The sequence below is a fragment of the Myxine glutinosa genome, chromosome 11 (genome assembly GCF_964187855.1).
Source record: "Myxine glutinosa chromosome 11, kmMyxGlut1.1, whole genome shotgun sequence".
NCBI classification, from domain to species: domain Eukaryota; kingdom Metazoa; phylum Chordata; class Myxini; order Myxiniformes; family Myxinidae; genus Myxine; species Myxine glutinosa.
Genome location: NC_136271.1, coordinates 35,068,667 through 35,091,375, shown reverse-complemented (window position 1 = coordinate 35,091,375; position 22,709 = coordinate 35,068,667). Strand labels below are relative to the sequence as shown.

The 22,709-nt window shown below is 40.6% G+C and overlaps 1 protein-coding gene across 1 annotated transcript in view; it reads left to right on the top strand.

The window, feature by feature from the left end:
* LOC137418094 (meprin A subunit beta-like) overlaps nucleotides 1-22,709 on the top strand; it is a 73,092-nt gene that overhangs the window by 22,927 nt on the left and 27,456 nt on the right. Inside the window, exons 4-9 of the mRNA XM_068104056.2 lie at nucleotides 5,994-6,169; nucleotides 10,172-10,393; nucleotides 15,764-15,901; nucleotides 16,537-17,078; nucleotides 20,259-20,358; nucleotides 20,852-21,028. Coding sequence (XP_067960157.2) covers nucleotides 5,994-6,169; nucleotides 10,172-10,393; nucleotides 15,764-15,901; nucleotides 16,537-17,078; nucleotides 20,259-20,358; nucleotides 20,852-21,028 — 1,355 coding nt within the window. The remainder of the gene's footprint in view (nucleotides 1-5,993; nucleotides 6,170-10,171; nucleotides 10,394-15,763; nucleotides 15,902-16,536; nucleotides 17,079-20,258; nucleotides 20,359-20,851; nucleotides 21,029-22,709) is intronic.

The window sequence follows — 22,709 nt, the reverse complement described above, 5'->3', positions numbered from 1 at the left end:
CCCCAGCTCTCTCTGGGCTCTGTCCCCCAAATATTCCTACAGGTCGCACAAGATCTGCCTGCAACCCTCTTATGGTTAAACTGCCAAAATCAAGACTTTCTGCTCACCTTCACTCCTTCATTCCTCTTTTATCCCGCCTCTGGAACAAACTCCCTCACTCTCTTCAATCCCACTCCACCCTCCAGGTCTTTAAAACAGCTGTTCACCACCATCTCTTATCCTCCACCATCCAAAACCTTGATCTTTTCTACCCCCGCTAATTTCGGTCCCCTTGTGTTTTATACCTCTCCCCCCCCCCCCCCCCTCCTCCCACGCTTCCTCCCCCCAAGCCCTCTCCCTCCCACACTTCTCCCTGCTCTCAAATGTTGTGGTTGTGTGCTTCCCCTTCTCTCCCCATCTTGTCTTCCGCTCCCTCTTTTTGTATATTTTGTTTGTCTGGTTGATTTGTTTGTGAAATAAATGTTAGCTCTTTCACGAGCCTCGCTTCAGTATACAAAAAAAAAGAAAAAAAAAAAGATGATGTTGAGTCGCAGTTTAGGAGATGGAGGCTTTATTGATCACCACAGAATGCAGCGTCAATCAGCATCTTCACCACGACCCTCACATGCCACACCCTCGCATGCTATATATCGATATATGCCGACCCTCACATGCCAGGCAACACAGTGCGTATCAAAAAAAAGGTAATCCGAATTCAAGGGGTTAATATGCAAAGGTTATTTATTTTGACAATTTACATGTGGTTTACTAATTAAGAGGAGATCCTCAGCTTTCCATTGACGACTTTCATGCATCATTGCTATCACACATGACCGAGTACATGTTCATTGAAAATGACAAGTTCAAATCGCATTTTTACAAGTTTGGCTAATGGATGCAAGTCAGGATAATTGGTGCAAAATGAACGTCAGATGTGAACATTTCTCAGGAATGATTGGCCTTTATGCACCCACACCTTCAACATGTCCACCTCCCCTTTCAACACAAAGCTCACAGTGGCGGAGCATGCCCTGAACTGCTCGTCTCACCATAGCCGGGTCATTGCGCAAAGCATCCACTTCATGTCGAATACGGCCCTGCAATTCGTCAAGGTCACAGGGAGGAGTTACGAACACCTTGTCCTTGAAATGTCCCCAAAGGAAATAATCACATGGTGTGAGGTCAGGTGATCTTGGCGGCCATTCCACTGCATGGTTGAGGGCGATGACTCGGTCTCCAAAGAGTTCCCTCAGTCGATCTCGGACAGCGTTAAGACGGTGTGCTGGGGCGCCGTCTTGGGCCCACCAGAGATATCTAAAGACACCACGAACCTGTCGCTCAAAGTTCTCCTCCAGCTGTGGTAAAACTTCATCATTGATCATCTGCAGATACCTGTTACCATTGACATTCCTTTGAAAGAAAAATGGTCCGATCACCTGACCACTTCCACAAAGTCCCAACCAAACAGGCCACTTTTGTCGATTCATGTTGGTGTCAAAATTAAATTCCTGGGGTTGTCCTGTCGGTGCATATTCAAGAACATTATGGGTATTGACCTTGCCATCCATGGCGAAAGCAGCTTCATCGCCGATAATGAGATACCGCAGGAAATTAACATCTGCTTCGCAACGTGCTATCAACCATCCATCAAGCACCAGCCTCCTGGCAAAATCCCCTCGTGTAAGTTGATGCCAGATGTGAGTCTGATGTGGATGTTGGTGGAGGTCCAGTCTTGTGATTTGGTTGAATGTTGCCGCAGGCAATCCCGTCCCATTTCGTCTTGTGCTGGTATCCCTAGGATGCTCCAAAACTTGCTGCCTTACTGCTGCAATGTTCCTTTCCGATCGCCCAGTGCGCCTCCTACCAGAATTCTCCTTGTTGGTGTTGAGGCTAGTGCCATGCTCTTGGTATTTTCTAACATTCGCCCAGATGGTTTTGGCTGCTGGAGGCTCCCGTTCTGGAAAATGTTCCCTGAATGCATCATGAGTTCGCTGCAAACTTCCAGTTTGGTGAAAGGTTGTAACCACGAAGGTCCGCTGTTCAGTCGTAAGTTGAACCATCTTTTCAATGACTCAGACTGTCTCTAAACCCATGCACTGTAGGCCCATCTTAAATACCCATCTTAAACAAAGGATGACGCAACCGACGATTACCAGACCAGCTTAACAATTTATTTTACATAATCAACTTGGCAGTCGACAAGTAATGCGTCCATTTCAAACTGTCTTGCACCGATTAGCCAAACTTGTAAAAATGCGATTTGAACTTGTCATTTTCAGTGAACATGTACTCGGTCATGTGTGACAGCAATGATGCATGAAAGGCATCAATGGAAAGCTGAGGATCTCCTCATAATTTGTAAACCACATGTAAATTGTCAAACTAAATAACCTTTGCATATTAACCCCTTGAATTCGGATTACCTTTTTTTTTGATACGCCCTGGAGTGAGGTTCTTTGAAGTATTATGAAGCCGATTTATGTTCTACAGTGTTCAAGTTTTTAATTCAATTGAAGTAAAGGGGTAAAGAGATTTAAAGGCGTATAAATAAATTAATTCTGGATTTTACCGCGTTTTACCTAGTATCTATTACACCACCTTATCTAACACCATCTTATCGGTGTCATTTATAAGGTCCTTAAAAACAGTAGGTCTCCTGGTTTGTAATGATTTTCCATTTTGTTTGAATGCCAGGCAAGCAGACAGTGTAAAGTATTATCTCACTCCTTTCTGCACATGCATCATCGGGACAAATTCAAAGCCAATGTATGGTAAAACCGAAAACTTGTCAAACAATAAATAAATAAAGCTAGTTGATTGCAAGGGCACCACGAATAGACAGCTTAAAGGTAGGTGCACTATTTCTCGACCGTACTGACTGACAAAGCTCCATATAACTATTATATTGTCGCGTGACTACCCTTGGTGAACACCTTAGGGTAGCACGGATGACCAAACGAGCTGTTACCCCGAGGCGTTCAGTTCAAATATGGGTGGGGAAACAAGAGGGAGGGGGAGAAACCGGAGCATTTACCTTCACGGCTCCCACCGGCAGTCCTCAAACCTGTAATAAATCAACTCAAACTGAGATGAGTTTAAAATGTACAAAAAATGCCGGCTTTATTAAGAAATGCCGGCAACAATATAAAACACGGTCAAATAATGATAAATTCCTAAATTGGAGCGTTCCCAAACAGACTCGAACACAGACAAAGGATAAAATAACTGCAAATAAATGTGTCTGGTTATTTAATTGCACTTACAGTCACGTGAAAAAGTAAGTACACCCCATGTAAAGTTTTGACTTTTTCAACATATTTCAACATACAGCTATTTGATCTTCATTTCAACAATATTGATAGATAAAGGTGATATAATATAACAAATATCATGAAACATTTACATTTTGTAGTCCATTGTATAATTTAAATAAACATAAATGCAAATTTCGCATGTGGAAAAAGTAAGTACACCCCTACATTTATCACTACTTCAAATACCTAAAATTAGAATCAGGTGCACCAGCTCAGGTGCATATGATTAGAACATCGTTGAAGAGGATCTTGGAGGATCTTATTTAAACCTCAGACATTTAGTTTGGTTTGCTCTTTGTTGTTGAAGTGTGCGGCGTCACCATGCCTAGATCAAAAGAGCTCTCTGAGGCCTTCAGAAAGAAGGTTATAGATGCCTATGAGTCTGGGAAGGGATTTAAAAAGATCTCCCAACAATTTGAAATCAATCATTCGACTGTCCGGAAGATCATCTACAAGTGGAGAAGATTCCAAACAACTGCCAACTTGTTCAGGCCAGGCCACCCCAGCAAGTTCAGCCCGAGAGCAGACCGCAAGATGCTGAAAGAAGTCTCTAAGAACCCCGGAGTGTCATCACGGGACCTACAGGTAGCGCTTGCCACTGTTGATGTCAAAGTGCACGAGTCTACCATTAGAAAGAGGCTGCACAAATTTGATCTACATGGGAGGTGTGCCAGGAGAAAACCTTTGCTGTCCAGAAAGAACATCAGGGCAAGACTAAAGTTTGCCAATGAACACCTAGGCAAAGACCAGCACTTCTGGAACAATGTGCTCTGGACAGATGAGTCAAAGGTAGAGCTATTTGGCCACAGTACCAGAAGACATGTTTGGCGAAAACCAGACAGCATTTGACCACAAGAACCTGATACCAACTGCAAAGCATGGTGGTGGAAATATTATGGTTTGGGGCAGCTTTGCTGCATCAGGGCCTGGGCAGCTCACTATCATATAATCCACTATGAATTCTTCATTGTACCAGAGGGTGCTTGAGGATAATGTGAGGCCATCTTTCGGAAAGTTGAAGCTCAACCGAAGGTGGACCTTGCAACATGACAATGACCCTAAACATACCAGTAAATCCACCAAGGAATGGCTGAAAAGAAAGAAATGGAGGGTTCTGGAATGACCAAGTCAAAGGCCAGATCTAAATCCCATCGAGATGTTGTGGGCGGATTTGAAACGAGCTGTGCATGCAAGAAACCCCTCAAACATCGCACAGCTGAAAGAATTCTGCATGGAGGAGTGGGCAACAATTTCTCCCAGTCGATGTCAGAGACTGGTAGACAGTTATAAGAAATGCCTACTTAAGGTTGTTTCTGCCAAAGGGGGCAATACCACGTATTCGAGCCAAGGGTGTACTTACTTTTTCCACATGCGAAATTTGCATTTATGATTATTTAAATTATACAATGGACTACAAAATGTAAATGTTTCATGATATTTGTTATATTATATCACCTTTATCTATCAATGTTGTTGAAATGATGATCAAATCGCTGTATGTTGAAATATGTTGAAAAAGTCAAAACTTTACATGGGGTGTATTTACTTTTTCACGTGACTGTAGCTCGACTCGACCGGTGCGTCTCGTCAAGACTCTTACAGGCCCCGGACGCACAGTCTGGACGTGGCTCCGTTCTTGGCAGGAAAGCGCACTCGTTCATTGGTGCGAATAGGCCTCAGTCCGCCCTCGTTTCACTAGGCCGCGCCGGTTGGTGCGAAGTAGGCCTCACGTGTGAAGCGAACAGCATGCGTGCATCCCGCTCTTCCACACCGTGCTTGTCCACCCATCCTTCGCATAGAAAACCGCAGTTCCCAGGCTGCGCGACCACCAGCAAGATCTCCTCTGTACGACCACCAGCAAGATCTCCAAAATGTGGTCGTTCACGATCGCTCCCTTGAGCCCGAGGGCAAAATGCCACCGTTCGTATGAGGTTCAGGGCGAGAATGCGCAAGAGGGAATCGTGACCATTCGCTATCGTCTTTGGTAGGACAAGGCACACGAGAGCGATAAAGGTCAGTCAGAGCGAGAAGCCAAGGAGAAGACCAGAGCGAAGGAAGGGAAAATGTCTGCTTGCTCGTTTCTTTATCATCCAGGCTCTGACGTCATCCTCATCCTAATCCAACCAGTACGTGCCAACTTGCCCGCTCCAGAACGTTCTCGCTGACGTCATCCGTCCACCAATCCCCGAGCACCGAGCATTCCCTCAAACCAATCACTGCTCTTGGGGGCGTAATCCCACTGACCTGCCTGCTCTGTGCCCCTCCCAAATCGGGGTTGTCAGTGGTATGGCTTGATGCATGACTTCCGGAAGGTTTTTATTAATAGTGAGCTGTTTAATGGGCGATTTCTGCTTGTGTCTATGGTGTGGTGCCAAAAAGGACATAAGAAATAAATTCGATGTAACGACGTACAAAGGATAATTACCCATAATCCCTGAGCTAATTAACATAGCCCACTCCTCTTAATGGGGAGGAAGATACACTTAATCCGAACACAAGGTCTACCGGATCTATACTTATAGTAAGTACATTGAGGTGGTTCTTCTTCTTTGCGACAGTCGGAGCACACTAAGCGATACACTCTACCTGTTCTATCGTATCATTGCCAACGCCCTACAAACGTAACAATATGTAGTGTCATATTGGAATATGAACTGGATGTTTTACATGACACTTTCTTGAATTGTGTTCTTTCTGTAGATGCTGGTCCTATGTGGGAAAGCAAAGAGGACGACAGATACTCTCAATCGGCACTGGATGTGACTACATTTCCATTGTGGAGCATGAACTGCTACACACACTTGGCTTCTGGCATGAACAGTCTCGTACTGATCGTGATGACTTTGTCATCATTCAGTGGGACAACATTGAGGAAGGTGAATGACTAAGGAAGACTAACAGCATATGCTGCCACTCAATACTTTTGTTTGTTAGCCCCTAATTGGGTGTGGCCTGACTGGGGGCTTATATTTTGGGTACTGTCCATCCACAGCCTCTATTCTAAAAATTTAGGGTGCATTTCTTTCACAATTGGCCCGTATTGGAAGTTTTGGCCAACATCGTTTTGGCCCACAATGGAAGTTTGACTTCTTTGGCATTTCAGGTGTTGAAATGTTGAAATTCCAAATGTTGAAAAACCTGTTCAAGGTGCCCCACTCTTCCCTACTAGTGGAATGCAAAGTGCCAAGCTAGACAAGGGGAGGACTCTCCCCAACACATCAGGCAGCATGGGCATTCCTCACATCTTAGTGACACAAAAGGTGCGATGGGAGGTGCTCCTCAAATTGCCAGGTGGAAAGGGCACTGACCAAGCCGGTAGAACCGATTTTTTACACGCCTTTCACACACGCACCATATAAACTTGCATCTTTCAGCGCACACACCTCAGGGCTTGTCTTTTGTGGAGCATCAATAAGCAACACGAGATCTGAGACCCCAGCAGTTATTTTTAGATATAAGTATCACATGATACTGCACTGCAGCACACCTCCCAGCCGTTCCTCTCACTCACCTGCATCGACACCTTGTTGAGACCCACGGGGCCAAGCCGACTAACGTATGGGTGAGGACAAGTTCGCCAACATGCCCCGGCTTCTTTCTTTCTGTCCCATTTTCCATCTAATTTCCCTGGATGAATGTGGCGCCTGTCTGTATTTCATTTAAGGCCTGTTGTATAAGTGGTTTCTTTGAGTGCTTAGGGTAAGACTGTTTCTTATGTGACACTGCCTTTCTGTTAATACTTGCATCTTTGTAAATATGTGCATGTTTAATACAAGATTTGTTGTTTCCAAAACTGACTGATTGTCTCTTTCCTTCAATGGTTAGACATAACGTGTAATAGTCACCTTAGACTGCATCCGTGGTTGCTTAGCAACCTGTCGGGTCGTGGACTTAAAGCCACTAGCTCGTCCAAGAGAGGCCTCTAGTAACCCGGCGACGTACATGTGACAATATATATATATATATATATATATATATATATATATATATATATATATATATATATATATATATATATATATATATATATATATATATATATATATCTGTGCAGTGTCTGTGTTGTGTTGTGTTGTCTTGTCTTGTCACTGAACTACTTTCTCAAACTTTTGTGAAATCGTACCAAACTTCTGGTAAGCACATATCTCTCCCGTCGGTATGTCCTACGGGTATTTGTTTTTGAAAAATTTTCCTTTTTTTTTTTTTGGGGGGGGGGGAATTTTTTCGGGAATGTTTTTTTTTCAACTTCAATTGTTTATAAAATGTGATATCACGTATATTACAAATACATTTGTGCAAAATAATTGTTTGAATTATGATTGGTTTAAACCATGACAAAACGGCAACTCGGGTGCAGTCATTTATCTGTATATCTACACGTCTGGGCAGTGTCTGTGTTGTCACTTAACGACTCCCTCAAACTTTTGTTTCCGTGGTTGTGAAGTGTTTTTAATAACGTTGTGGTGGTTTTGAATCACGTGGTGGTTTTGAATCACGTGGTGGTGAGGTATTTTGATTTATGTGGTGGTGAGGTATTTATAATTACGTGGTGGTGAGGTATATTGAATTATGTGGTGGCGAGGTGTTTTTAAATGACGTGGTGGTGAGGTGTTTTTAAATCACATGGTGGTGAGGTGTTTTGAATTACGTGGTGGTGAGGTGTTTTGAATTACGTGGTGGTGAGGTGTTTTGAATTACGTGGTGGTGAGGTATTTATAATTACATGGTGGTGAGGTGTTTTTAATTATGTGGTGGTGAGGTGTTTTGAATTACGTGGTGGTGAGGTGTTTTGAATTACTTGGTGGTGAGGTGTTTTTAAATGACGTGGTGGTGAGGTGTTTTTAATTTCGTGGTGGTCAGGTGTTTTTATTACGTGTTTTATGGCTGTGAGGTGTTTTTAATTTCGTTGTTGTGACGTGTTTTTATTTTCGTGGTGGTGAGGTGTTTTTAATTTCGTGGTGGTCAGGTGTTTTTATTACGTGTTTTATGGCTGTGAGGTGTTTTTAATTTCGTGGTTGTGACGTGTTTTTATTTTCGTGGTGGTGAGGTGTTTTTAATTTCGTGGTGGTGAGGTGTTTTTAATTTCGTGGTGGTGAGGTGTTTTTAATTTCGTGGTGATGTGTTTTTAATTTCGTGGTGGTGAGGTGTTTTTAATTTCGTGGTGGTGAGGTGTTTTTAATTTCGTGGTGGTGAGGTGTTTTTAATTTCGTGGTGGTGATGTGTTTTTAATTTCGTGGTGGTGAGGTGTTTTTAATTTCGTGGTGGTGATGTGTTTTTAATTTCGTGGTGGTGAGGTGTTTTGAATTACGTGGTGGTGAGGTGTAATCGTCCCAAACTTCCAGTCTGCACCTACCCCTCCCCCATGTATGTGCAGAGGGGTTCTTTCTTGAAAAAAAAACATTCAACCCAAATCTTCAACCTAAATTGCCTATAAAAATGTAATATCACAAACTCAACAAATACATTTGTGCAAAGTAATTGTTTGTCTTATCATTTGTGTAAATCATGACAACACAGCAACTCAGGTACAGTCATTAGCCTCAGCTAAAATAAGCCCATTCCTCAGTATCGACGCTTGGTGAGGCGAGCACAGCGAGCCGAGCCAAGCTCGTATATATATATTTTTATAGAGGTTACAATTTCAAACTGATGTTCACGAAACTTCAACCAAATGGTAGAATTGGTGGTCCGACAGAATCCTATTTATTTTTGAGGTCAAAATCTCAACATAGGCCAAAGGTGAACCACTTTTTTCAAATTTCTAAAATCCTCAATTTTCATCCGATTGACTTGAAATTTGAATAGGATTTACATATCGGCTAACTGAACTCAACCAACAACTATTTTTGAGATCAGCATAGGCCCAAAGGTCAACACAGGCTAAAGATCAACAACCTTTTAAAATGTCTAAAATCCTCAATTTTCATCTGATTGACTTGAAATTTGAATAGGATTTACATATCGGCGAACTGAACTCAACCAACAACTATTTTTGAGATCAACGTAGGCCAAAAGGTCAACACAGGCTAAAGATCAACAACCTTTTAAAATGTCTAAAATCCTCAATTTTCATCTGATTGACTTGAAATTTGAATCGGATTTTCATATCAGCGAACTGAATTCAACCACCAATTATATATTTGAGGTCAACATAGGCCAAATTTTGAATTATTTTTGAGGTCAAAATGATGCCCTATTGAGTGCCATTCTACTTTGCTCTCTTTTGCCAAGTGTCGCTCTTTGAGTGATTTTTCATTTGTTTTTTTGTTTGTTTGTCCGGATGATATCTCAGCCATCCTTTGAGCTAGGAAGCTGAAAATTCGGCACAATAGTGAGCACGTGCTTTGACAAAAACTGTATTTTTATTTTTTGATTAATCAATCAATTAATTAATTGATTATTATCGATTTAATCATAACTTATTTATTTTCTTTCTCATCTTAGCAATATCTCAAGTACCTTTAGAGATAGGAAGCTGATATTTGGACATGACAATGACCAAGTGATTTAGCTCCAAAGGATATTTTTGGATTTATTGATTTACTGATTAATCAATTAATTATTTATTGATTAATCAATTAATGAATTAATTTTCAAAAAGTTAGATTTGGATGAAATGGTGGTGGTTTAGGTACGCTATTAGCCAATCGATTAACAAATTATTTATTTATTTCAATTACACAATTATTCAATCAATCAATTATTGTGCATTGCACCCTCCCTATTCCGCCTCCACTTGCCGCACAACTACATCGCCGAGCGCCGGAGGTGTCCCGGTGATGTCACCTGCTGGAGGATATGTTATTTATTTATTTGGCATGGCAGCAGTGTACTTTGAATGCACCAATACTTGTCTTCTTCTTCTTTTTTTTCTACAGGGAATCAGATTAACTTTGGAAAGAATACCGTGCAGGAATCTGACTCGCTGAACATACCATATGACTACTCATCCGTGATGCACTATGACTCGAAAGCATTCCAGAAGGCAACGGGTCTAGACACAATAATAACCATAGACCCACTTTTCATGGACATCATTGGGCAGAGACTGGATATGAGCAAGCTGGACCGCGTACAGCTCAACCGAATGTACAGCTGCAGTGAGTTATAGAAAACCCTGTATGTTCATCATGCTAAATCTTGATTCAAGTCTTTGTCATCTCTTGGTCTGTTCACACTGAACTCATTTTTTCTAAATCTGTTTCTATCGCATTGTTTTACCAAATCTATTTCTATACATTTGTATGCCTCCGCACCCAAAGATGGCTGGAGGCATTATGTTTTCGGGTTGTCCGTCTGTCCGTACGAACGTACGGGCTAAACCTCGTTTTTGTCAGCAACCACATGCCCGATTGAGACAAAACTTTCAGGGTAGGAGTGACACCCATGCAGAATGTTTTTATGATAATTGTGACGTCATAGGTCATGTGGTATGGCAGCCATCTCAGATTAAAGGCAAATAATTTAAAAAGTATTTATCGGAAACCGCTGAATGGCAAAATTTGAAACTTGGCACATTGTCAAGTACTCCTAATGAGGAACAAAAGCATGATAATGATGACATCGGTGAAGTGGTATTCCAGCCAAAAATGTTTGAATGGAATTCCTTATCCTAAAAATCTGAAATTACATGCACATGATCTATGACCAATTTGTATTGAAATATTAAATTTACGACATCATAGGTCAGTCACATGGTTTGGCAGCCATATTGGATTTAACCTAAAACCCCAAAAAAACATCTTCTCCCAAACCACCAAATCGATTGACTTGAAACTTTACGTGTCCCATTGACTACGCATGGCAATTAAAAGGTGATCACGAAAACATCATTGGTCACATGGTGTGGCAGTCATATTGGGTTGAAGGAGAATATTAAATAATTATATCTCTGGAACCACTTACCCTATCAATGCAAAATTTTACAAACATCATCCAACACCATTGTTGCATATAGTTTAAAAATGATGACGTCATACGTCACGTGGTTTCGAAGCCATCTTGGATAGAAAAACGAACCTTATCCGATGAACACAAAACTTCACAAACGTGATCCTCTACCCATACATATGCAGAGTATACATTTTCCAAGGTCATATGCAAGTGCTGTGGCAGCCATATCAACTTGAAAGACGATATTTTAAAAAATTCCCTTCTCTGAAACCGCTTCACCAATCGATGTGAAACTTGCCTGTCTGGTGAAAATGTGATACATTAAAACAGCTGAAGGGATTTAAATCAAACTCGTTTATTATGCTGCGCTTGCAAAGCGAAAAGCAGGGTTAAGCATTCAGGTACATATGTACGTACGTACGTGTCTGCATTTCAGTAAAGTAAAGTGTGTACCGTGACAGCATTTTAAAAATTCATTTTCTCAGCAACCGTTGGTCCGATTGACATGAAATTTTCACCATAGGGGGGCCTCCTCCTGTAGAATATTTTAGTGAATATTATGACGTCATAGGTCACGTGGTACAGGCGCCATCTTGGAAAAACGTTACACCTCTATATCTCCCAAACCGCTCAATGGAAAAAAATGGAAACATGGCTCATTGTCAAGTACTCACCATAGGGAATAAGATATGTTGATGATATCATCGGTGCCTTAATTATGACGTCATAATTCGACAAGCACAACACTTGATCTGATCAGTATGAAAAACAAAATTCCTCTGCAACTGTTAGTCTGATTGGCACGAAATTTTCAGAATATGAGCGGATCTTCCTGTGGAATTTTTAAAATGATAATTATGACGTCGTATGTCACGTGGTACAGGCGCCATCTTGGAAAAATCGAAAAAGGTTGCACCTCTATATCTCTGAAACCGCTCCATGGGAAAAAAACTGAAACATGGCTCATTGTCAAGTACTCCACTTGGGGAATAAGATATGTTAATGATGATGTCATAGGTACTTTAATTATGACGTCATAATTCGACAAGTACAACGCTTGATTCGATCAGTATGAAATTTATTTTCTCTGCAATTCTTGGTCCAATTGACACTAAATTTTCACCATAGGAGGGCCTCTTCCTGTAGAATATTTCATTGATTATTATGACGTCATAGGTCACGTGGTGCAGGCGCCATCTTTGAAAAACTTCGCACCTCTATATCTCTGAAACAACTCCATGGATAACATTGAGACCTGGCTCATTGTCACCGACTCCCCATATGGAATAAGATATGTTAATGATGATGTCATCGGTGCCTTCGTTATGACGTCATAATTCGAGAAATACAACACTTATCCATCCGATCATTATTTTAAAAATTTCAGCAACTGTTGGTCTGATGGACACTAAAGTTTCACCATAGGAGCGCATCCTCCTTTAGAATATTTTAATGATAATCATGACGTCATACGTCATGTGTTACAGGCGCCATCTTGGAAAAACCGAAAAACGTTGCACCTCTATATCTCCAAAACCGCTCTTTGGAAAAAATTGAAACATGGCTCATTGTAAATAACTCCATATGCGGAATAAGTGTTGTTAACGATGACGTCATTTGTGCCATAATTATGACGTCGTAATTCGACAGGGACAATGCTTAGTCGGTTTAGTTTGATATTTATTGAGCATGATCTATGCAACAATTATTTAGAGAATATAAATGAATGATGTCATCGCTCACCTCGTCTGGCAGCCATATCGGATCAAAAAAAAAAGAAACGTTCAAAAACAGAAGAATTGGCTCACACCAAGTTGACTGCACAGGGTAAGTATTCTATGAATACCATCTAGTTTTTAGGACAGTGAACGAGGGCATCTACCCGTGACATTCGGAGGCATATTCGCGACACAGTCGCATTGCTCTAGTTTGTTAATTTTTTGGCCTCCTTCATTTGTCTTTAAGAACAACACCATTTGAGTGTTTCACCGATTTTATACCCGGTTGTCTGTCTGTCTTCTTGTTGTCACCTGCTTCGGGCAGGTCATGCAATCCCATTGATATGCCTGGTTTTTTTTTTTATCTTTTCAAATTACAAACTTTCTGGTGACCTTCACTCCTGAATTCTCATTTATGGAATCTATCTCGTCTTGACTCTCCCATAATCATTTAAGATTTCAGCCTACCACCATCTGATGCTGCCTTCCATGCCTATCAACAACTAGTGAGGCATATCGTGAAACAATTGTACACTTTTGGTTAAAAGTATGAAACTTGACACAATGGTAGTATTCGACCAACTGATCAAATCCAAATATAGGCCCACATTAATTCTCATCATCATGGCCACCATATTTCATCAAGATGGTCACCCAATGGTCAAGCGAAATCTCTTCAGACACCAAAATAAGGGGATATTTTGAAGTTTCAAAGTGCTAAATTTTGTTTGTTGTACTAGTTTATCTATTTGTCAGCACTTGGTTGTCGACAGCTTGTAGTTATTTAAAAATGGGCAATATTTTAAATATGATGACTAATTAAATACCAAATTAGCCTTACTAATCACTTTTCTTTTTCCGGCATAGTTTGAGGATTACTATTAACAAGGACTCCAGTTATATTAGGTGGTGGGTCGTGGTGATGGCAATGGCTTCATGAGATTTGCTGATATTGGCTGGATATGACAGATGTGTATACTTTGTCAGATGGTATTCCCAAAAGTTCTCCTTTGCCCAGCAAATTCCAGACGAAGATATTTGGGTTCTGGGTACAACAGTTTCTTGGAGCATAGAACGATTTTTGAATTAAAATGCCTGCCAATGAACATTGATGTTGCCACCATTTTTCCCATTATGACCGGAAGTGTGTCAACATGGTGGATTTAAGTAAAGTATTGGGAAATTCCATAAAGTCTTTCAAAAACCGTCTTCTCTACACCTGCCAGTCAGAATGATACCACATTTGGGTTACAATATTAGGCCAGGGACCAGATAAGCAAAAGGTCCAGTGGTTATATTTTTTATTAAACTCTGATACTAGATATACTTTTGTTTTTGTACAATTTACCAGATTTGATGTCTTTCAAGTACGGTATCCTATTGAAGCTTGGCCATTTATAAAAATACAAAAACAGTAGAGCAAATGTTTCATATGATTAGATATCTGAATTGCCCTGACTTGTCGAAAATTGCCATTTGTTTACTTTATGTATGAAATAAACTGAGTTTAAATAATTGTAGAATGCTGTTTTATATTCGACAGATATTTCAGTTCCAATATAATTGTTTAAGCAGCGTACAAGAAGTGTCATATTTCGGTTTGCTCATTAATTCGATCTTTTTAAAAATACACATTTCTTCTGACTCTATAAGGTTTATACGGCAGCCATTTTGAAAATCAGCAGCCATTTTGAACTAACTTTGCATGGCTTCAGATACAATATTGATCAACAATTCAATTACTGTAACTATGCCAACTTTTGTACGTTAACACAGTTGGCGATCTGGAATACTTCAGAAGTTTGGGACGATTTTGCTTTGGGCTTGGCATGTATTTTGATTATGGTGGCCATTTTAAGTGAAAATATCAAGTCGATATGCAATTTTGATCTGCTGATCGCATACCGTGAAATGGGGGTGAATAGGGACAGCAAGGTGAATAGGGACACAAACTGAAAAAAAGTTCGGAAACTTTTTTCGCTGAAAATTGACAACCATACTGATTTGTTGATATTCGGGTTGAAAGTGTCTCTTGTTTTTTAAAAAAAAGCAACTTATAGTCCCTATTAATCCCATATATGGGTTAAATAGGAATAAATAGGATTTTTATGGCTGTCCCTATTCACCCCGTTTTACGGGTGAATAGTGACAGTCACTAATACAAAAAAATAATAATCAAGAAATAGGGACAGTTTGGAGAACTTTTTATCCCATATTTTTTTTCATTGGCACCGCGGTTTATATTATGGGTGCATATTATGTGCATCCATCTGAGCTATCAATTTAGCAATAAGTTGGAAACTCAGGATTGTTTCTTGATTATTATTTTTTTGTCTTAGTTGTTGTTTGTCTAACCCTAACCATAACCCTAACCCTAACCCTAACAAATCAGTATGGTTCTCAATTTTCAGCGAAAAAAGTTCCCGAACTTTTTTTCAGTTTGTGTCCCTGTTCACCTTGCTGTCCCTATTCCCCCCCATTTCACGGTAGTACAATCATGCAAACTTTAGCACTTTTAACCAAAAGTCCACAATTCGCTCAGTTTTCTGCAACGTTTTGCCCCACGAAATCTCTTCAACTCTGGTTGATGCTGTCCCAGTGTCGCAGTGTCCCAACCAACCTCTAATTTCTCCATGTATCTCTGCTTTTCCAGACGGATATTGTTTGTGTATTGTTCACCTGTAACCAACTACTTTGATTTCTGCCAGAAGCCCTTTGTTTTCCAGCTGTTCATGAGCCTTGATCTGTTGTTAAAATCATATATTCACAACAAATACAAATAACTGCTATTTTATTTCCTTTAAATCATATTGAAAATGATACTCACTCACTGACCAGATACCACCTTTTGGACCTCAGATTCATCTTTGGCCCTGTTATTCCGATGTACCTTTGATGATATAACTATATGTGGCATGGAGCAGATCACAGCTGATGATGCTGATTGGCATTGGGTCTCTGGAACCATTGAATATCTGTTCACCAGTGACATAGATGGTGAGTACAGACCTGGATTAATCAACTGCAAAACAAATAAAACTAACTATTTCACTGTGTAGTATATCTAGCTCTATCATAGTGAAAAATGCTTTAATTAACCTTAAATGAACACCAGAAACTATCCATAGTATCTGCTTTGTCATGTTGTTCAATTAATTCCAAAATATAGAATGAAGAACTTGTCTTGCTCATGAAGGGTAGTGTTGATCTAAAACAGTGGATGAAATCAACAGAACCTTGAGTGAGGTATGCCAACCACGGTGGGAAGCAAGGAGAATTATAATCAAAATAATGTTTCAGGTGTTAGTCCTGGTGCCTCAAATGTCAGCTTCTTGTTTTCCAAGAGGGTTGGCATAACTCAATCAATGTCATGTTAATTTCATGAAAATTGAATAGCGTATATAATGCAGTTTTTTTTTAATACTGTATATCAATTTTCGCAAACAGTGACATTGCACTTAATTTAACCAAATCTCAACATAACAAAGGTTGATTTAAAAATTGGTTGCAGAATGGCCCAATTGAAAAGGCCAAAGACAATCACCAGTTTTAAATGTTTTGAATCTCTGAGGTATGACTTTTTTTTTCCTCCATTGATGGGGGTCCTTTCTTGTTGTTCACCAACGCTGCAGCGAGTCTAGGTGATGTGGCTGTAATCGAGACCCGTGTGTTGCAGCCCCAAAAGGCCCAACAATGCCTGCAGATCTATTACCAGCACAGAGGCAGTTATGATGACCAGCTCCAGATTGCTATTAGTCATCCCTCAAATTCTTCACAGTTGAAAGTGATCTCCAGCATTCCAGCCACAAATACTAATCGGTGGACATTCACACAAGTATCTCTGTCTGAGAGTCGTCCTTTCCGACTGGCCTTGCGTGCAGTGACTGGATTCTCGGCAGGGACAGGGGGCTGGGCAGTGGATGACCTCACATTGACGGAGGGATCCTGCTTTACACAGATTTGGCCCATTCGAAACTTCACCTCCATTCTTGCCGAAACTCCAACAGGATCAGCAATCTACAGCCCACGCTTTATCAGTGCTGAGGGGTACTCTTTCCAGTTGAGTATGTACCCCAACGGAAGGTCTCAAAACAGCAAAAGCATTGGCTTGTTTGTTCATTTGACAAGTGGAGATCAAGATGATGAACTGCATTGGCCTTGTCCATGGAAACAGGTATGTAATATTTGGGATGATGCAACTGCATTGCTGATGTAGTTGATATACTTATTGTTTGGCCAGGAAGTATCATTGTATTTATTGATACTAGTAATACCTGCTCCCTCCTAGAGCGAAATATGGTGTCTGTCAATGCTCCCTCCCTAAGGCAGACATCAGTGGTTAAACAACTTGCATTATTCCACATATACAGGTGAAAAGTGCAAGTCACCTCCTTAGATTGGCCCTGCCATTTGCACTTTTGAAATGATCAGATGTACACACATACAGATAATTCCCTTATTTGAATATAGCTAGAAACACCCACTCACTCCCGCTCCTCCCACTATGGTTATGGTGACTTGCTTACAGAGAGAATCACACCCTCTTGGGGGTGGGGGGGGGGGGCGAAGGGGTTGTGCCCATGCATGATTTGACCTCGAGTAGACCCAGCATATATGCAAAATTAAGTGAAAATTTGCCCACACGTTGTTTTTTTTTCTATGATTTTCAGATGTGCATACATACATACATACATACATTTCCCTCCATATGTATTGGAACAGTGAAGTCAAATTTGTTATTACTAGCACACCCGCTCACTGCGGGAGCGGCAGGAAGGGTCATTCCTCTTTGGGGTTTATAAATTACAGTCGATCAATGGTCGAGTCTCAAGAACATTGGGTGTGTGTTAATTTACCAAGTTTCTTGTGGAGAGATCGCCAAGTGGTTTAAGCATTCGAGCAAGCACTCCATTCAAAACCGTTAAGGAACGGCTGGCTTGGCAAGCGCTAGCTAGCAGCTTGGTAAATAAGCCCACCCTGGCTTCCTTCTTCAGTTTCGTGTTAAACAGCAGGAGCGAGTTTCAAAAGTTCACTACGAAAAACGCCACGTTAGGGGCAGGAAGGGCCATGTTATTAACCCAACCCTTGCGGGGTATATAGAATACCGTAGATCTCCGCCCAGTTCTGTAAGTAAAACTTACCTCATGGATGTCGGGATTCCTCCAAATTTCTTCATTTAGTGTTGTAAACAGCATTAGTGACTGTTTAAACAGCTAATCATACGTGTTTGTGGTTTATAATATTTTTACTTCCAGTAGAGGTCGTTACTCCCACAAAAACACAATGATAAGCTATTTATAAACGTTGACTCGACGTTTGTTCAAGGAGGAAAAACCCCTTGGGGAGGTGGGATATTATTGGTATTAATATTGTTTTGTAATAACATTAATATTATGCTATTATTGTTAGTTTTGTTATTAGAAACAACCTTGGAAAAACGCCACGATAAAGCTAAGTTAACATGGATATACACCTCAACATGCAACCCCATCGACAGAAATAGCGGGGAAAACTCCCTTGGGGAGGGTGGCAAATGAATGCGCTATAACCTTCATTGTGTAACCCTTAGTCATCCTCTCAAGTTTGGTTGAACTTGGATAAGTAATGATGGAATGTATCGTGTTCAAAAAATCATCCGACAGACAGACGCCAAATTGCGTATTCTAGTATTATGATTGCTATCTACTCAAGAAATTTGGATTTGAGATCAAAAGATGAATATGAGCCAAGAGTACAAAAGGTCAGGTTGTATTTCTTGGTATTTCAATACATATCTGTTTTACCATTGTAGAAAAATAGCACTTTGTATGTTACGTACCCCATTTTAGGTAAGCATAAGTATTGGAACAAATGACTGACAAGTGTTTCTTATTGTTCAGTTGTTTCTTGTTGCATTGATTGTTCACACATAAAAGAGCTGTGAATATCTACTCTTGGTTTTTGTCTTGCGAATCTGCCTTTGGAGTCAGTAGGCATAAACCAACATGAAGACCAGATACTGGCTATGAAAGGAAAGCAAACAATTTGGAAGCTGAAAGAACAGAAGAATTAAATTACAACCATAGCCATAAATTGGGAATAGCAAATCCAACAATTTGGAATATCTTGAAAAAGAAAGAAACCACTAGTCGTTCTTAGCATCAGACAACGGACAGGTCAGCCAAGGAAAACAACTGCAGTTCATGACAGAAAAATCATCAGATCTGTGAAGAAAAACCCTAAAACAACTGCTGACATCATCAACAATCTCCAGAATGCAAGGGTGAAAATATCACAATCTACTGTTTGCAAAAGACTTCGACAGCAGAATTACAAAGGCTACATTGCAAGATGCAAACCTCTCATCAGCACCAAAAATAGAAAGGTCAGATTATAATTTGCCAAGAAGTCAGTAGAGTTCTGGAACAAAGATTTATTGGCAGATGAGACCAATATTGACCTTTAACAACATGATAGAAACGTGTAAGTGTGAAGAAAGGAAGGAATTGCATATGATCCAAAGCACACTACCTCATCTGTGAAATATGGTGGAGGTAGCGTCATGGCTTTGGCTTTCATCGGCTGCCTCTGGAACTGTCTCACTCATTTTTATTGTTGATGTAACTAATGATGGTAGAAGCAGAATTAATTTGAAAGTGTACAGAAACATTTTGTCTGCCGATGTACAACAAAATGCCTCCAAACTCATTGGGCGGTGCTTTACCATGCAGCAAGACAATGACCCAAAACACACTGCCAATGCAACCAAGGAATTCATCAGGGGGGGGGGGGGGGGGGGAGTGGAAGGTTTTAGACTGACCAAGTCAATTTCCTAATTTAAATCCAATGGAGCATACATTTCACTTGCTGAAGAGGAGACTAAAGTCAGAAACCCCCCAAAACAAACAAAATAAAATGGCTGCAGTAAAGATTTGGCAAAGCATCTCAAGGGAAGATACCAAGAGTTTGGTGATATCGATGGGTCAAAAGCTCGATGTAGTTACTGCATGCAAGGGAAATGCAACCAAATACTAACTATTATCCTACTTTAACTTACTTTAAGTTAATCTGCTCCAATACTTAAGCTTACCTAAAATGGGGGGACTGAACATAAAAAGTGTTATTGTTCTACAATGGTAAAACAGATATGTATACAAATACCAAGAAATAGAAACTGACCTTCTGTACTCTTGCCTCATATTCATCTTTTGATCTCAAATACAAATTTCTTGAGTAGATAGCAATAATAACAAATGTAACTTCACTGTTCCAATACTTGTGTAGGGAACTGTACATACTGACATACAATTGCCTTGTATTTTATAATCAAATTATTTGTGATACAGTGTGGATTCCCATTTTGCTTTCTCTTCAGATCACGATGTCTGCGCTGGACCAGCACAGTGATGTGCAACTCCGTATGTCCAATACCTACAGCATCACTACAGATCCAAATCTCCGAATACATTTAAAAGGTGTGAAAATGCTTCCTCTTTACGTACTCCTCGTACACTCCCATTGATTTCCTTATGGTCATAAATACTGCCATGATTACTTCCCAACTTGTTGTAGTACATAGCTGTGGGTTACCATCAGTTCTCTCAGGGGCACAGCAGTACCGCTGATGCATTGACTCCTGTAGATTAGAGCAGAAATTTGGAATCTAGTTAGGGTTCTGGTGATAGCTTCCCTATTTGTGAAATACGCCGTAGGATCTTTAACGCCCACCAAGTAAATCTGGTTGATGGGACGCCCAGTTTAACATCCATATGAGGGATGTCACACACATTGATGAATCACCCTGCCTGTTAAACATTGGGATGACACTTTATAGCTGGGCGGAGATTCAAATCCAGGCTATAGACAGCTCAGAGGCGAGACTTCCGCACTGCACACACATTAAATGGGGTCATCCAAACTAATAAATAGCATCTTAATTTGGAGTTGCATTTTCATTTCCTTCTGCAGATTCTACCGTTTTCTTCTGGGACTGGCCAGCCAAGATTGGTGAACAAGTGGATAGGAATGGTCACAGATACTTTTGTGGGCCAGCTTATGGGTTCGACAGATTCCTGCCTCATGTTTTTCTTCACAGTCGCCAGTACATCAGGAACCGAGATCTGGTTATCCTGATAAATTTTGAAGGTGAGTCAAATGTCTTATAAGCTTTTAATTACAAAACAAAACAAGTAAAAGAGCAATCGGAGATTGCAAACCCTTGCCAGGATGTATTTTCAGTGGTTTTTAAGGCTTTTGTGTTAAAACAAATATGGCAGCCGAACCACGCGACCGATGACGTCAACATCATTTTTTTTCTCCACTAATTTATTCCTAGATTATGTTCAAGAAATTTCATCTTGATCGGATGACGTTTTGTACTTGGCAAATTATAACGTCATAATGGAGGCATCTATGACATCATCATTCACAGATGTTATTCCACATGGAGAGTTATTTACAATGAGCCATGTCGCAATTATTTCTATTCAGCACTTTTGGAGATATAGAGGTGCAAAGTTTTTCGGTTTTTCCAAGATGGCGGCCGAACCACGTGACCTATGATGTCATAATTATCAGAAAAAATTATACAGGTGGAGTTGCACCTCTGGTGAAAATTTCCTGTCAATTGGACCAACGGTTGCAGAGAAAATCATATTTATTCTGTGCGGACAAACAAACAAACATACAGACAGACAAACAAACAGACAGACAGACAAACAGACAAACAAACGGATTCAAATGCAATACCCTCTCCTCAGGCGAGGGTAATATCTTACTTTTCCTGTCAAAGATCACAGAAAGAATTGTGCTATCACAGATGAATGACCATCTAGTTTCAAATAATCTTTTCAATTCTCGCCAGTCAGCATATAGACCTGGCCATAGCACCGAGACCGCTCTCCTAAGAATAACCAATGATCTTCTGACCTCTCTTGACTGTGGTAAGGTTTCCGTTCTTGCTCTTTTGGACTTGTCTGCCGCCTTTGACACGATTGACCATAGTGTCTTAATTCGTCGTCTTGAAATCACATTTGGTATAACTGGTACTCCACTTTCTTGGCTGATGTCCTATCTTACTGATAGAGTGCAAACAGTTGTTGTCAATGGCCAGAAATAAGCCCCTTCTCCGCTTTCCTTTGGCGTTCCCCAGGGCTCAGTCCTGGGACCTATCCTCTTTCTTTTGTACACTCAGCCTCTATTTGATCTTGTTGACAGACATTCAGTTGATCACCACGCCTTTGCAGATGACAATCAGCTGTACAAAGGAGGCACTATTCAACAAATCGTGTCCACTGTTGAAGTGTTAGAAGGCTGTATTGCCGACGTGAGGGCGTGGATGACCCAAAACAAACTTCAGCTGAACGATGCTAAAACAGAGTCTATGATTGTAAGATCGCACAGATGTCCTCTACAATGTTCACTTCCTACCACTATTCATGTTGGTGAAACCGACGTAAACTTTGTTTCGTCGGCCAAGAACCTTGGTGTGGTTTTCGACTGTAACATCACATTTTCCAAGCAAGTACTTCAAACTTGCAAATCAGCATACTTTCAGCTGCGAAAGATCGCATCCATTCGCCACTTTCTTACTCCTCAAGCTGCTCTAACTCTGGTCTGTGCCCTTGTCCTCTCAAGGCTAGACAATTGTAATTCTTTGTATGCTGGCTGCCCTCAGTTTCTCTTGGATAAGTTACAAAAGGTTCAAAACTCTGCCGCTCGTCTTGTCTGTAAGGCGAAGAAGTCTGACCATGTTACTCTGCTTCTTGAATCTTTACACTGGCTGCCTGTCTCTGCTCGTGTGCAATACAAAATTTGCACACTATGT